This window comes from Clinocottus analis, unplaced genomic scaffold (genome assembly GCF_023055335.1).
Source record: "Clinocottus analis isolate CAN_PGR_092001 unplaced genomic scaffold, fCliAna1.0.p SCAF_21, whole genome shotgun sequence".
In the NCBI taxonomy this organism is placed as follows: Eukaryota; Metazoa; Chordata; class Actinopteri; order Perciformes; family Cottidae; genus Clinocottus; species Clinocottus analis.
In genome coordinates this window covers 2,724,508-2,741,375 of record NW_027175943.1, presented here as the reverse complement: position 1 = coordinate 2,741,375, position 16,868 = coordinate 2,724,508, and the positions used below count along the sequence as shown (strand labels likewise).

Sequence of the window (16,868 nt, the reverse complement as noted above, 5' to 3'; positions counted from 1 at the left end):
TCTAGACTGGGGGAGGGTTAGCTAATTGTGGACAGTGTGTTTGGCTAACAGCTAACAGCTAGCTGAACCACCAGAACACACACTCTGTCTTTTCTAGGCTGGCGGAGATGCTTGGCAAGTAGTGTTGAATGTAGTTTTGGGCAAGACTGTTTGTTGTTTTAGTTAGAATGGAGTGTGTTTATGACGCCTTACTGGTGTCGAGACTGGGGGAAGGTTAGCCAATTGTGGGTTGTATTCATTTTAATCACACAAGAGAGCATTGATCGCTGCAGACACACCTGGATGCACCTTTTCGAGTTGAACATGCATCGTCATCTGCTACTAAAGTCATTTACAGCACATCCTGTTGGTACTTTATGGACCCGTCACATGATCTTTGATCTGTAGATGAGCGATTGGTCCGGTTCCAGGCATTATCCGACTGTGTGTTTAATAAAGACATGTGATCTGATGTGCCCTTCCTCGTGGCCCACATCCAAGCGCACTACAAGGAGCCAGCGTGTCGACAATGCCCTGGACTGAGGCATGTGACAAAACCCATAACCGTGTCATGTTTACAGAGCCAGGCAGAGCTGCAGCGCTCCTCAGTTCAGGCTGAGGTTTATGTGTGTTTCAGGTGTGTCGTGCATGGAAAATGTGAACCATTGGACTCTAAAGCACCCCACCCATCAGGCAAACACACTCCCTCCCCTGTGTGGGAGCTACTACAGTGTAGTCCTGTGATCTCGTAAGCGCACACACATGCACATGAATGTCACATGATGCAACATGTGAGCATCATAGTAACTAATAGTGGGGTGTGATGGAAATTGCAGTAAAGCAGAGTGACTGGAAAACGTCGGCGGGCTCAGGAGAGGGAGGGTTCGAGGCTGATGAGTAACTGTGTTGACGTTACGTGTTCCTGCTTCACTGATAGCCCTGTTAACGCGTTCACACTCATTCACACTCGTTCACACAGCAGCAGAGTCACCTGCTCCGTCACCGAGGACCAGAGTGTGACCGAAGGGCTCCAGCTCAGAGACGTACGTACGAGAAATACTCAATAACGGCAGAAATAAGTATGTTTTGTTGCAACAAAAAAAGTTCATATGTAAAAACTATATTTTAATGGGTATTTAATGATGAGCTGATGCAGTATGTAAGGCCTTAAGCTTTACCCTTATTCTTTGTTTATTTTAAGGGGCTTATTGTACTTCATCATTACAGTGTTTTGATTATTTCATAAAACAGATTTAATAGGAGTTTCAGAGGGATATTTTTCACTGTTCACAGACTTTGTGCTAAGCTAACCAGCTGTAGTGTCAACCTACTCCTTTAACTCTCAAGAGTCAGCAGGTATCCTGCTTGTTGCATTGCCCTTGAGCAGGGCAGTAAATCCTTGTTCATTTATATTCAGCAGCTCTTCATTTGCCCAAACTTTGCCTCGTTACACTGTAAAAGAAATATTGGGAAAACTTAAAATATTAAGGCAACATGATGCAATTTTTTTTACTCAACTTTGACTTAACTAAGATTTCCAAGTTTCAACAAAGGTTCTGCCAACTTACATTTTATTTTTGACCTAATTATGACATTCCTGTACTCGTTGTCTTTTTTTTTTTTTACAGTGTAGTGTTTACTAACAAGGACTGAAATGCTTATTTTTACTATTAAAAGTTAACGTTCTGTTATTTCTCAGACATTTCTTAAGTTTTCTGATTTCTTTCCATAGCAAGCAATAACAATGACATCATTTCTAATTTTAATACAACTGTTAAAAGTGTTTTTTTCATTGGTAACAGGGTGTTTGTGCACTGGTGTAATTGTGCGGCTTCTCTTTTCTGTGGGAAGTGAGGTGGGCGTGTGTGTTTTCTCGGATAAATACACACAACAATGACTAATGCAGCAAGCCGGTTAAACAGTGCAGGGTGTAAAGTCCTGTATTTCAAGACGTGCATGCTATGTGGATGTTTTCACTGTGAGAGCTTTTATGTGGAACGTTTCATGATGGAAGTTCAGTACTCTTTCTACCCGTTTGTGTTTGTTCTGTACTCATACAACTCGTGTACTTCCTCTATCAAACTGATCGCCTAACTTCCCTTTTTAACTAGTTTATGGTGTATTTATTTTGCAGACAATGGCCTCCATGTTGCAAGAAAAACAGCTCCGGTGCACCGTGTGCCAGCAGGTGTTCACCGACCCGGTCACGACGCCCTGCGGACACAACTTCTGCCAGGCCTGCATCCAGACGGTGTGGGACAGCAGTGAGGTCTGCCAGTGCCCCGCCTGCGACAAACCGTTCGCCTCCCGGCCTGAAATCAGCATCAACACGGCCTTGAAAGAGCTGGCGGACGCGTTCAGGCAGATGGCGGTCTGTTCGGCGGCCTCGCCGCTGCGCTCGGCCAAACCCGGCGAGGTGGCGTGCGACGTCTGCGCCGCCACCTCCCTGCAGGTCGGGGCCCTGAAGTCCTGCCTGGTGTGCCTGACCTCGTACTGCGAGGCCCACCTGGAGCCCCACCGGAGGGTCGCCACCCTGATGATGCACAAGCTGATCGAGCCCGTCGGCGACCTGCAGGAGCGGATGTGCAGGAGGCACCAGAGGCTGCTGGAGATGTTCTGCAGGGACGAGCAGAAGTGCGTGTGCCAGTTCTGCACCGAGACGGAGCACAAAGGCCACCGGGCGGTGACGGTGGAGGAGGAGAGCGGGGAGAGGAAGGTACGTACGAGCCTGTACGCACAGACCAGGATGCAGGACGTGTGAGGAAGACGTAGACACATTAAAGGTTCCTTTTTTGGTAAGCGCTGTTGTGTGAGGACACGTTGCATTGATAATAAAATGAGGAAATGAGCCTTTATCGACCCCTAGAGGGGAAATTCAGATGTTGCAGCAGCACAAAAACATAAATATGTACAGCAATAGGAACAGAAATAGGCGTATTAGAGCAATTAAAGAGTTTGCAGAGTGAGCAGGTAAAGTGACGAGTCAGCAAGTCTAAATTTAAACAGGTTAACAAATATATAATGTGATGTATGTACATCGCAGTATACATACAAATAGTTAATAATGAAGTAATGCAGTAGATTAACAGACTGTCACATGATATAGTAAGTCATTATGGTGACCGTGCAGATGTGTGGGATCATCACAAACATCCCAAATTACCAATGATGTCACCAAGAGAGAGACACCTGTTTCAAATAATCCGTCTGTAATCTCTATCTTTGGCGACGGGCGATGAAATCCTGCATATTAGCTTCTGCGTACCTGAAGGTTTTCCCTTCCTCTTCTGCCCGTTCAGGTCCAAATGAAGAAGACCGAGGCGGATTTCCAGCAGATGATCCAGGAGCGCCTGAAGAAAGTGGAGGAGATCAAAAGCTGTCTGAAGCTCAGCAACGTGAGTCCTCTTGACCGTAAGATCACAAACTAGGTCGTAGTGTCGAAACATCTTCCTCGACGATCACTCAGAAGCTTCTGAGGACCAGAATGCAATGCAGCTGCAGGGGGAGGAAAGTTGGATATTTTATTGCATTTTGCTGTGTGAAGATCACCTGAAAAGCATCGCGTTGCACTTATTAATGACGCATTACTTTGTAACGTGAATGCAGAATTGTTTTGATTAGTCTTTTAACACTTTCATCTAATACTTAAACTAGACTTAAATGTATTTAACACAAGATTTAATCCCCGATTAACGTTAAAGGGAGTATAGTTTGAGGGTGTGGGAAAAAACCTCTGAGTGCCACTTCCACATGTGTTTTTTTTCTCGTTTTAGACGAGTGCAGAGAAGGAGGTGAAGGAGAGCGACCGGCTCTTCACGTCGCTGATCCGCTCCGTCGAGGAGAGACGAGCGGAGGTCAACGCCGAGGTCAAGGAGAAGCAGAGGGCCACGGAGAGGAGGGCGCAGGAGCTCGTCGACGAGCTGCAGCGGGAAATCTCCGAACTCGAGAGGAGAAGCGCCGAGATGGAGGACTTGGGCGACAGCGAGGATCACCTGAACGTCTTGCAGGTCACAAGCAACCCTTAACCTGTGGGGAACGCTTGAATATTACTGTAGCGAAAGGTTATTAGGGATTTTATTTTGGCGAGTGACGCCAAATATAAAGATGTAGCTCAGATTTAGAGCTAAAAAAGGACAAAAGTTTATCTTTTTGTGCAAAAATGTATAAGAATCTTACTGCTCAGAATCCATCCAGTGACATTGAATCCTCCTCTTCCTCCGTGTCTCTCTCTGGCAGAAGTCTTCCTCTCTCATGTGTCCTCCTCCCACCAGAGAGTGGACGGAGATCGGCGTGAGCCCCGAGCTCTGCGTCGGGACGCTGAGGGCGGCGCTGTCCAAGCTGGACGACGCCCTGACCGGCGAACTGGACGTCCTGAAGAAGGAAGGTAAAGGGAAATGAAGGAGTCCTGTAACTAATCATGAAATATCAACGTCAAACTTGTCAATTCAATTTAGTTTTTTAACTGAAAAATATTTAATTTGTCTTCAGAGATGAAGAAGATGCAGAAATACGGAGGTAAGACCTCACTCAACATATATATGGAGTCAGGTTAAATGCATTGTGGTATGTTGGATCGCTTTATAATAACAATAACAATGTTAAAATAATATGGTTGGACTTTAAATGTTTGGATTTTGCTGCCCTCTTGTGGTTGTGTCACGAAAACGCAAAGATTGTCCTTAAAATAATGAATGATGTGACTTAACAGATACTTTCCATCCCCCCCAGTCGAAGTGGTTCTAGACCCGGACACGGCCCATCCAAACATCGTCCTGTCAGCCGACGGGAAGCAGGCGGGCCGCGGCGAGCTGCTGCACGTCGTGCCGGACAACCCCCAACGCTTCGACCCCGTCATCTGCGTTCTGGCCAAGCGGGGCTTCCTGTCCGGGAGGTTCTACTTCCAGGTCGGTGGACGTCTCGGGTTCGACGACGGATCGATTTGATTGGCGGACGGCGCTCAGAGTCAACTCACCTCTCGCTTTTTGTCGTTCAAGGTCGCGGTGGGGTCGAAGACCTTCTGGGACCTCGGCGTGGTCAAGGAGTCCGTCAACAGGAAGGGGATGATCACCTCCAAGCCGGAGAACGGCTACTGGACGGTGCGGCTGAGGGCCGGGGAAGAGTACCGCGCGCTGGACTCCCCCTCGGTCCTCCTGCCGCTCCAGCGAAAGCCGCAGACGATCGGAGTGCTGACGGATTACGAGGACGGGAACGTGTCGTTCTTCGACGCCGATGCCAGGTCTCACATCTACACCTTCAGCGGGTGCCTGTTCTCCGAGAGGATCTTCCCCTTCTTCAGCCCGGGGGTTTTCGACGACGGGAAAAATATGGGCGCATTGGTTATCACGGACGTGAATCATCTTTAACCACAATCGCGACACGTGGACTCGAGGATGAGGATTGTTTCCGAAGGACTTGCAGAACTCGTAGAACTGATTCGGTATCCGATAGTCCGTCTTGTCTCCTCGGTGTCGGGGTTTCTACTGCTTGTCCGTCCACACCCTCAACACAGAACTCTAAACCTTTTAGCATCACTGCTTCTGAACTGCAGAGGTTCATACGCAACTATTCCAGTTTCCAGAGAAAACCGCATGCAAAAAGTTGCCGGCAAAGCCACAAAGACACAACACTTAATTTGTGTTGATCGGCGACTTCTGAGGGCGAAGCCCGTAGAGTCCAGAGCACAAAGTACAGGTTTGCTGATTGATTTAAGTTTGCCAATTGGTGGCATACTTTGAGTTTGTTTTATCATTTGCTTTCATTTGAAACCAGTCCTGTCTCCTCACAAAATAAACTAATACCGGACTGTTTACCCCCTGAGACCTTTGAGCAATGCATGAAGCCACAAAACCAGTTCATGACCTATTACACACACTTTTAACTGGATTCAACATTGACAACGTCAGATTAATGATTCCAGCTTTAACCTCGATGATCAACAATGTCATGAGAATAACGTCGGCATGTTTCAATCTGTGTTTCTACGTTGATTTGCTCATGCAATAAAATTAAACTTGTTTTACTCAGGACCCAGAAGCCTTTGCTGTTTTGCAAAAACCCTTTGCATCCGTCCAAGCAGACCGTCCGTGTTTCCATGTGCTTTGCATTCTTAGAGGACGCGCGGCAAACCATGCGGGGAGGAAGAGGAAGGAAGCATCCGAGAGACACTTTGATAATCAGTGCAACCACTTTAGCTTCAAGCTGCATTCATGGCTTTTTTTTTTAACTATTTGGGAGCAGCAATACAAGTTGCACAGTGACACATTTTTTATATAAAGCTGCAATGACTAATGTGTCAACGAATGGATTGCCTATTTACATCATCATCAATCATTTGGAGAAGTGTTTCTGGCCACATAATGGACACAAGTCCAATATCCAATCACCTTTTTTAGCTCTGTTTTGGTCTCTACTCCTTCACGAAGAAAATCAATACTACATATTAATATCTTTAATTCATAATACCTGGTGCTGAGCCCTCTTGTCACCTTAAAGCCATTGATGCCGATAATATACACATTTATTTATTGTCAACCTCCCCAAATAGACGCTACACATTAACGTCTACACATCTCATTAACGCACACTTTATAAACTTTAATCTCAGTACGTTTCAATATTATTTTTATACTTCATACTGTGAATTTTTGTACATCCCTTGATACATATTTTGCACATCTATACACAAAACTACTACTTTCAAAACTGCATGTAACAAATATACATGTAAGTTTTGTGTCTTATCTTTTACATCCATTGTTAAAATGCTCATATTGATCAGAGCAGCATTTAACTAGGAAATGAGGAAACCAGACACACGGGGGTGAAAGCACAGGCAGCTCCTGTTTTGAATATTCATGCACGTTGCTTTAAAATCAAGATGCAAAGAACAAGAGCAGACGAGTCGGGTTCTCCTGATAGACATCACCTGCTTTCTCCATCACAGGTGAGTTTTACTATCAACACAAGAATATGATGACGTTATTTGTCTTGAAGATATGTATATATATATATATATATATATATATATATATATATATATATATATATATATATATATATATATATATATATATATATATATATATATATATGTATATATTGTAGTGTACTCCTCTGACAGATGATCTAGGACTTTAACTGATGATTTTTAAATGTGTTTTATTTTTTACTAAAACTAACTTCATTACAAAACCAACGTAAGAACTTGTTCCTCTTCAGAGGAGTAATAATAATAAACTGTTTCTTTATTCATTCAGAATTGACCGTTAAAAACTTAATTTTAGCCGTTAAACGGCGCATTCCTACTTCCGGTTCAACCAGATTTTTTGGCTTTCAAAATAAAAGCACGTTACAACAAAACAGGAAACCAAAAACATGCAACAAAAGACATTGATTTTCAAACTTTAGCACACACTGAGTTACTTGTATTCATTTCTTTGTATTTTTTAATTTTATAAATCAATAACTTGTTTTGTTTTGTCCTTATAGGAACTGGAGACCATGGAGTGGAGATTTTGGGGCATTTTGTTCCTCTCAGGTGAGCTATGAACATCAACAGTATGATCTTCTTCTTATTTCACATGCAAATCAAGTGTGCGCTCTGAAGCCTTCACTTTGCATGGTGCAGTGGCTGCTCAAATGCTCTGCATGTTGGGCTTGTTGTACTATACTGGAGTGATTTATTCAACAGCTTAGTTACTTTTCAGATTAAGATTTTACATTATCAAACTGCATAATTGCATCTCACTATACTTCTGTACTTTGAATGCAGACCTTTTACATTCTCAAACCGTCTCAGCACTTCTTTAACTTGTCTGCAGGTCCGTTCCACGTCTCTTCTTCTCTTCAACACCGTCTGTACAGCTTCGTCCCTGAACCCAGGACTTGGCTCGCCGCTCGGCTGTACTGCCGAGACAAACACACCGATTTGGCCGCCGTCAACGACGAGGAGGATCTGGAGAAACTCCCTGCTCTGGTTAAGTCCGGGGTGTCGTACGCCTTCCTGGGTTTGTACAGGAGCTGGGGCTGGTCGCTGTCGGACGCCGACGACCACAAAGCGGGAGAACAGACCTTCTGGAAGTGGACGAGGGCCGAACCTCAAGATCAACCACATTACTGCGGGAGCATTGCAGCGAGCGGAGACTGGTTCGCTACGGACTGCAGCAGCAGTCTGAACTTCTCCTGCTACGACGGTAAACTCCTGAGTATGGTTTTGTGCCTGCGGCGCTGTCCGGTCTAAACACTGTGATGCAACAACAACAAGTGAAATTTGCCAAAGAAATTCATATTTCATTGGCAACTTGTTGAGTTTTAAGAGTCACATGTTGAAAGTTAAATAAATGATTTGTGTATGTGTATATTAAAGGGTTTTTATAGTTTTTCATGTCTTTATTTCTCCTCAAATGACAGCCAAGACAATGCAAAAGATGTAAATGTAACATTATTTATTGAATTTATCGGTTCTACGTTTTTTTTTACAATGTATTTGATTAGCATCAGAAAGTATCATGCCTCATTCTCAGGATGTCTATCAGGTCTTTTCATACAAGTTACACCTCAAACTAGACAACAAAAAACTTGCATAACTACCAAACTATACGAACAATCAGACGAGGACAGAAAACATGAACATGAATCAGACATAAATCATCATCCTCCATATTGAACCGACTAAAAAACTATTATATATATGAATGAATGGTGTGCACATAGTCTATCAGGTCTCATGTTGTACTAATACATCATATATATGACAATAAAACATTTCACTGATACATCGTGCATTCCTAAATGAGATCATAACCATCATCTAAAGTTCCCGACCCTCCAGCGACTGACTGAACGTTTTCTTTTGCAGAATCCATAACGACTTCCTCTGAGCGGTTCTCTTGGGTGAACCGCTCCATGGACTGGCTCTCCGCTCAGGCTCACTGCAGGAATCAGCACACGGACCTGGCCCGCGTGAGGAACCGGCTCGAGAACGAGGAGCTGCGGAGGATGGCGACCGAGGACCCGGTCTGGATCGGGCTGACGGGGGCGTCCTGGGCGTGGTCCGATGGGAGCCAACCCTCGTTCGTGCCCTGGGTCCCGGGGCAGCCCTCGCCGACAGGACCCGGGGACTGCGCCGTGCTCAAGGTCAACGGCAAACCTCTCGGGATAACAGCAGGAGATTGTGCTGAAAAACTGCCCTTTTTCTGTTACGATGGTAAAAGAAACGGTTCATAATGTCACGATTATTTTGGGGAGGAGCTTCATTATTTTCTATATTGGGACCCTTCAGAGTGCATTATCACTCTTATAGCACGCAGGCTGTCTGGAGCCTGAGGATTGTGCTAAAAAATACCCTTTTTTCTGCTACACTGGTAAAAATTGGTTTGTAATGTCTTGTGTATGTACAAATATTTTGTGGAGGAGCTCCATTATTTTCTACATCAGGACCCTTCAGAGTGCATTATTACTCTTAAAGCATGCAAGCTGTGTGGAGCCCTTTAAGCCGTAACACTAACTCCTAATCCAATTTATTGTTTGAGTTGCGTTTAGAGATCGTACACAGGGATTATATGTTATTGTAGCCCTGATTTTTAAGTTTAATTTGATACCTGACATGTTTTTTTGTGTTCTTTTTTCTTGATTGTTACCTTGTGGGCTGATACAAAAGGGTCGCCATATTAAGGGACCCTAGGGAATGAAAAAACATACATTGTTCCCTCCTCTGTTCTGTCCAGATGCAGTGATGAAACGCACGGTGGCACTGAAGCTGATCGCCGACTCCTCTGTGAACATGACGGACCCGGCTGTGTTGGAGTCCATCTTGAAATCGGTGACTTAACCTTTGAGGAATTCCTTGCAGCTTGAATAAAGTGGTGATGATGTTGATGATGTTGCACATTGAAGTCACCTTTTATGTCTCCGTAGATGCAGAAGAAGCTGAGCGATAACGGAGCAACTGTAGATGTCAAACTGAGCTGGAGTAAGCACCCACAGAAGGCGGAAACAATCGAAGAAGAGGAGGCAGAAGCAAGTGAAGAAGAGTGTGACCCGTGACTCACACGTCACATTATATATACATATTGTGTGTGTGTGTGTGTGTGTGTGTGTGATCCTCTTAGCTTTGGTTTGATATCTGCATAACAGATACTTCATATTTTTTATTGTATAATGCCAATTTCTTCTTAAAAGTTCTGTTGCTCCCAGTTCATCTGTACATATTCTAATTAATGCTAGTTGATGAAGTGTTTATTATATCCATTGTGTTTTTTTAGTTGATGTAACCACTAGATGCAAAAATACAATATTAAATATTTGATGTGATAAAATCAAAAAATGTGTAACTTTTTGTTGAAACGCAGATGGATTTTATTTGTCCAAGGAGTGACAACATTTTGCATTTTGCTTTGCATCCTGATCAGTACCAAAACATGTATCTGTGTCCAAATATCCACCATAAGAACATTTCTTCTCAAGCTAAATATTAAATCCCTCTTGTATCAGCTTTGCAATCGTCACAAAGCTGAACACAAGTCTGTTTTTCTGATCATACCCTGAAACATCTCCACACACACATTAACATTCACTGTCTGACTGTCTGTGTTCAGCACCATGGACAGAGACAGTCGACTCGATATGGGTCTTTTACATTTTCCTTCAAGGTTGCTGAGGGTGTCCTCTTTTTCAAAACTGCAGTCAAAACTCACCTGATTAAATGTAGCTGTTATTTTCTAATTGGCTTTGTTTTCATAAGCGCTGCTTTAATAAACAGAACATTTTTGCGACTAAAATGCAGCTCTTTAAATGTACTAATGTAAAAAAAAGAGTTTAACTATGTTAATTGGGTTTTGTATCATACGTTGGAATAATGGGGGCTCTGAAAAGGTACTAAACACCCAGTAAAGGACGGTGTGTATTAGTGTTGGGACGCGGCCCCGGCTGTTTAACGGCTCGACGGGAGTCCGTGAACCCGCCCATCCAAACCGAGCTCTCTGATTGGTCGAACGCGCGTGTCCATTGCGGCCGTGACGCAGCTTCCCCTGTCACGTGACACGATGTTTTCGTTACATCGCTTCCGCCCTCCGTGTTCTCGCCGTGTCATGTGGACCTCTAATACCCAAACCCACTGAGTGACGGGCTTTTTTTTTTTTTTTTTAAACGGCGGGGTCAGCGACGCCATCAGGAGAAAACACATCTCAGGACTTCCTTCTTCACGGCGAAGAGACTCTTCTCGAGGCCGCGCGGCAGCGATGGAGGACGGGGAGCGGTCGCCGCTGCTGTCCGAGCAGCACGACGGCACCAACGGCGTCTCTCCCGGCGGCAGCCTGCACGGATACACGGCTCAGAGTACGTCAGCTGCTGTCCTCCCGCCGGGGCCGCGCGGTCCCCGGAGGGGTCATTACAGCCGAATTTAAGTGTTTAATTGTGTATTTATGTTGGAGAAAACCGTCAACTCGTGGAGCAACGTTAGCTCGCGCTAGGTTGAGTGCGCGCGCGAGCTACGCTAGCTATAAATACTGAAGTTACAATAACAAACAGCGAGATTTAACTCACGAAAATATACATATGACACGTTTTATGTGTTTTTAATCACGTACAGCTACGTGTTTATGCTGCCACAGTGCAGACACATGCACATGTATATTATAAGCAGAAGTGGATTAATTATTTACTAAAGTAAAAGTACAAAGACCACAACTGAAAACTTATCAATCATAATATCTAAGTATTATGAGCAAAATCTACTGACGCATTTATATGAGGGTTTTATGGATATTACTCCTGCTTATGTTTCATTTTACTGCTGTAGATTGTGTTAATTTTAAGTACTATTATCTACCTCTGAGATGTAGTAAAAAGTACAATATGTACCTCTGAGATGTAGTAAAAAGTACAATATGTACCTCTGAGATGTATTATAGTAAAAAGTACAATATTTACCTCTGAGTTGTAGTAAAAAGTACAATATGTACCTCTGAGATGTAGTGAAATCTAAGTATATAGTTGCTTCAGCAACTATATACTTCGTAGTAAAATAATTAGCATAGAAGAGAAAGTGTCTCATGAAACTGAACTCAAATGTCCGGTTTGATTAAGAAGAACCAAAACTGATCGGTGGTGAGTTTCGTGGTAGTTCTCTGTTTGTGGACCAAAAGGTCAAAGTTCAACCAGACATTCTGTTTGCCTCAACCAAACAGTGTGAAATATGAAATTATTATTGTTATACATCTCAGTTGATTCATTGATTAGTTGTTCACATTCACTTCATAATAATAAACAAACATGTATCAAACAAAAAGAGACAAAGATTACTCAATTAATCAAAGGAAGAAAAAAAACAAGTGAGCATTTACTTCCTCCTTCTTTCCACGTCTTACACAAAGTTTGTCCTTCTGGGCGTTACTCTGATAACGTCACGATAATGATGTGGTTGATGCCAAAACTTAGATAGGTAAATCTGATCTCTCTCTCTCTCTCTCTCTCTCTCTCTCTCTCTCTCTCTCTCTCTCTCTCTCTCTCTCTCTCTCTCTCTCTCTCTCTCATAGCTTTGGCGCCGTTCCCCAGCTCGGTTGCACCCGGCGAGCCTCCGCCCCCGTACTCGCCGCAGGGCAGCCCGGACAGCAGCAGCGCTCCGGTCATCAGCTGCCGCGTCTGCCAGAGCGCCATATCGGTGGAGGGCAAGACACACCAGCACGTGGTGAAGTGCGGCATCTGCAACGAAGCCACGGTGAGATTATACATCTGGTTTTTACGTTTGTTCTCTTTAGTTTTCTGTAGTGGGAATGCGACATTTTTAATCTGATGTTAGAATCTGAATTATGAAATAAAATCGATTAAAAATGTAATAACAGATTGTAATTTTGTGAGCCTTCTACCATCTTTCCAACAATCTGAGAGTGTCTAGAGGTTCAGAACGACCATAAAACTCCCGACCGAGTGTTTCATGTCTCGTACTTCCTGTCTCCGGAAGTCTTTCCGCTGATGAGCTCAAAACTAAACTGCAAACTATTTAAACTCTCAATGCTGACATGAAAAAAAGGGTGTGTTTTAACGTTTCCTTACGCTTCTGTCCTCTTTGCCTCCCCGTAGCCGATCAAGAACGCCCCCGTTGGAAAGAAGTACGTCCGCTGTCCGTGCAACTGTCTCCTGATCTGCAAAGTCACGTCGCAGAGGATCGCCTGTCCGAGGCCGTACTGGTGAGACGCAGGAACGCCACGGGATTATTTTTATCTTGCAATCTCATGAAGGAGACGTTCGTCCAAACAGCCACTCAAAACATGCAGCTGCAATAAGAAACCAGCTGTAGAAGCACAACACATGTTATCTTATTGTAAAGTGAACGGTAGCTTATTCTTAGCATTGGAGAAACATTAGCATACGTTTAGAGTCGCTTTGAGCTGCCGCATGAGCAACAAGACTCTTCTCACAGCGCTCTTGTTCCTCATGCCGGTAAAGTAGGAGTTTGCCGTGGTTCTTGGTCTTAAGCGCCATCGGCTCCCAGTGGATTTAAATCATCTGTCCTCCTCTTTGTTTCCTGCCAGTAAACGCGTCATCAACCTGGGCCCCGTTCACATCGGCAGAGAAAGTCCTGAACCGCAGCATCAGCCCGTCGGCATCAGGGTCATCTGTGGACACTGCTCCAACACATTCCTGGTATGACACACACACACACACACACACACACACACACACACACACACACAGACTGAGGACATTGTGACCGACGGTGCAGATTTCACTTCCTGTTTCTCTTCCAGTGGACAGAGTTTTCTGACCGGACGTTGGCCCGATGTCCACACTGCCGAAAAGTGTAAGAGCCTCAACAACTTCCCCGTAAAAGAAGCGGCTCTGTTTTTTTAATTTTATTTAACTTTATCCCGCTTTTTTTATTTTGTATTTCCAGCTCTTCTATTGGTCCGCGGTACCCCAGGAGGAGGAGCTTATTGTGCTTCATGCTGTTTGTGGTCCTGGCCGCCTCCACTGCAGGACTTATGGTGTGTGTTCGTGTGTGTGTGTGTGTGTGTGTGTGTGTGTAGACAGCGTTGTCAGTGAGTAAGGGAAACTTCTCAGCTGCTCGTAGAACAAACTGCAGTCTCGATTTTTGAATTTTCAAGGTTTTCAGTGGGCCGTGAAGGGAAAATCTAGTGGAAACTTGTTTTGCATGTTTACACTCAGAAAGCTTCACATCAAGGAAGAAAGAAAGCACACACCGGCACCGGTTTACTTCCTCTTTTTCTCGAGTTAAAACGCATCCAGACAAGCAGACATTTTTCATCACGTGTTCCTTAAACCGGCTCATCCTGACGTCGTCATTAAATTATCATTCATCTCAAAGTCTGGCTGTTTTGTTTTAACGAGTATTTGCTCCTATAAAATACGGCGGGAAATACTTTTTATTTTTTCCCTTGGATATCTATATCAGAAATACGATAAGTATGAATTTACAGGACATAGACACAAAAGTTTAAAATCTGCAGCATACGGCATTTAATCCTAGAAGAAACTGTTCTTCAGATGAACAATTTTTACTTTTTTTGTCTTAAAAAGTTCAACCAAAGTATGTTTTTTTGGCTTTAGAGAACGAGTGCGCTTCCTCAGAACATTTGGGGGTTGAAGTCATGACGTGATTGTAATCTGTCTGTCGTTCAGGTCGGTACGTGGAAACCCGCCCAGAGCTCCAGAGGGATCTACGTCTCGTGGGCGCTGCTGGTGCTGCTCGCTCTGTTCACCATGGCAAGAACCATCTACTGGAGGTGTCTGAGAATCAGCGACCCCATATCCAACGTCACGTAGAGAAGAGAGAGAGAGAGATGGAGAGAATGGGGAAAAGAAGGTAGGAAGGTAGCTGAGAGGGCAAGCGGATGAAGCGAAGGAGGGAAAGATCCAAAAAGATCCAGACGAGACAAAGAGAGAGAAGATGAGACGCAGTTAAGATACAAAAAAAACTTCACATTCATGCCGGATTGGATTCACGGTGCCAATTGGCCCTTTGCTAAGCCCCGCCCCCTACTTCTACTCCGTCAAGCTGTCTTAATTTGAAGAGAAGCAAAAAAAAAAACGTGATATTGGGTAGTTTGTTTGGACCCCTGGTCGGAGCTGGCTGATGCTGGGCTATGATTGGCCAGTCCTGTGTTACAGGGGCGGGACTTAGCAAAGGGGCGATTGCCCAAGAATCGTCATAATAAGAACGACGTGTTTTTTTGTTTTATCACAAACTTTGGAGGGTTGTTTGCAAAGAGGTTAACAGAAGGGGAAAAAGAAATGTAGTTTGCGATAAAGATGTAGAAAAAACATTTAAATTATTTGCTTTTTTGACCTGGTAGTCTTATCAAATGTTCTTTCAAAGCATTCACAACCCTATAATGTTAACGGGTTGTAGTTTTTCAGCCCCTCCATCATATAAAATAATATCAAATATAAAGAACAGTCGGGAGGTGTTGTAGTGAGACGTTACGCTGTATAATCGTACCAAATTGGCGGGAAATCCATAATGAATCCCGATCCCAGAGCACTGAGTACCTCGAGAAACATGAGCTCATTTCCTCGTCGTTCTTTAAATGACTAAACCCATAGTTTTTCTTCTGTTATTACTCTCTATACTAGTAAATACAATAAATGACTCTTTTGTAATTAAATGTTGTTGGGATTTTGGGGAAAAAATGCAGATAACAGCCAGTTAGCTTAGCTTAGCATAAAAACATGGAAACTCACTGTTTCAAAGCTTTACATCTGATTTGCTTAGTGTAAAAAAAAATCCATGTTGTGCTTTTTGGGGCATTATTAATCAGATAACTAGATAAAATCATGAGGAAATGTAATTGATGTACATGAATTAATTGGCATTAATTCAGAGTAAGCGGCATTTTCTAAAAAAAAAAAAAAAAGGTCTCTTAGCAATTCAGCGTTCAGAGCATCTCATATTTGTGTATTTGATTTAATGTACTTGTGTTGTTTTATTTATTTGTACAATTCATATCAAATCTCTTCATATCCGCTAAACTTTTAACTAAAAAGTGCTGTTTTACCTATTTGGATCACTGTAACAACTGATATTTTTTGAAGTATCTCCTCTCTTTTTAATTGGCCTCTTGTCTTGTTTGAATCAAACTGAATCGAGCTGACGAACCAGTGAAACCAGTCGGCGTCTCTTCCTCTGTTGAAGTGTAAATATTTGTGGATTAATATTTCGGACTGTACAGAATAATCGGAGCCGTCGTTTCCCCCTTGTGGCTGATTAATGTAAGTACTCGCTGACTGTAAAACACGTTGCACTACATTGTACTGATGTACTACTACTGTGTGTTGTTTTTTTGGTGGTTTGTGGTTTTCTTTTTTTGTATATTGTGAAAACAAAGTAATACTTTTAACAACGTCCTCTGACTCTTTTCAATTATAGGTTGTGTATACGACAGTTTTTTGCATTTTTTTTCTCAATAAATTACTGAATATTTAGTGTTTTTTTTTTTAATATTCAGCAAATTAGTGCAAAGAAATGAGTAAATGTTCACGGTGGACCTTCAATACTCTTTGGTCCCATGATCGTGTATGAACTGACCAGAAGTTGTTTATTTGTTTTAATAACAAAGGTTTGGTTGCTTTGAAATATTTTCAGGTTGTAAATCATGAAAAATAATCACGATTGTCTGCAAGCAGGTTAGAACCCAAAACAAAGAATATTCTCTATTAAACAAATGAGAATGTGTATAAACGTGTGAAATGCACATCTTAATTATTTCTCTTTTCCAATAAACTAATAAATGGGGATTTCCATTTTTTCCACATTATGGATTGAAGATAAAAACAAAAAAAGGAATGCAAGCAGAAATTATATTTATTTACATTCAAACATTTCCTTTTGACAAACGAGTAAATAGATCATTTAAAATCTCGTGAAGACGTTC

The 16,868-nt window shown here is 43.0% G+C and overlaps 3 protein-coding genes across 3 annotated transcripts; all 3 read left to right on the top strand.

The window, feature by feature from the left end:
• The first annotated feature begins 620 nt into the window (after positions 1–620).
• Positions 621–5,998, top strand: LOC137792434 (E3 ubiquitin-protein ligase TRIM39-like). The gene is made up of 9 exons (XM_068588104.1): positions 621–727; positions 959–1,022; positions 2,114–2,695; positions 3,279–3,374; positions 3,753–3,986; positions 4,216–4,363; positions 4,468–4,494; positions 4,708–4,883; positions 4,974–5,998. Exons 3-9 carry the CDS (start codon positions 2,117–2,119, stop codon positions 5,340–5,342), a joined length of 1,629 nt encoding a protein of 542 aa, XP_068444205.1. The 5' UTR covers positions 621–727; positions 959–1,022; positions 2,114–2,116; the 3' UTR covers positions 5,343–5,998.
• A 1,478-nt stretch (positions 5,999–7,476) lies between these two features.
• Positions 7,477–10,253, top strand: LOC137792504 (macrophage mannose receptor 1-like). The gene is made up of 5 exons (XM_068588232.1): positions 7,477–7,516; positions 7,800–8,171; positions 8,837–9,184; positions 9,705–9,799; positions 9,895–10,253. The coding sequence occupies exons 1-5, from the start codon at positions 7,480–7,482 to the stop codon at positions 10,021–10,023; spliced, it is 981 nt and encodes a 326-aa protein (XP_068444333.1). The 5' UTR covers positions 7,477–7,479; the 3' UTR covers positions 10,024–10,253.
• Positions 10,254–11,051: 798 nt separating this feature from the next.
• Positions 11,052–16,759, top strand: LOC137792633 (type I phosphatidylinositol 4,5-bisphosphate 4-phosphatase-A-like). The gene is made up of 7 exons (XM_068588374.1): positions 11,052–11,313; positions 12,513–12,694; positions 13,057–13,163; positions 13,509–13,620; positions 13,725–13,777; positions 13,871–13,961; positions 14,617–16,759. The coding sequence occupies exons 1-7, from the start codon at positions 11,217–11,219 to the stop codon at positions 14,758–14,760; spliced, it is 786 nt and encodes a 261-aa protein (XP_068444475.1). The 5' UTR covers positions 11,052–11,216; the 3' UTR covers positions 14,761–16,759.
• Positions 16,760–16,868: the final 109 nt, after the last annotated feature.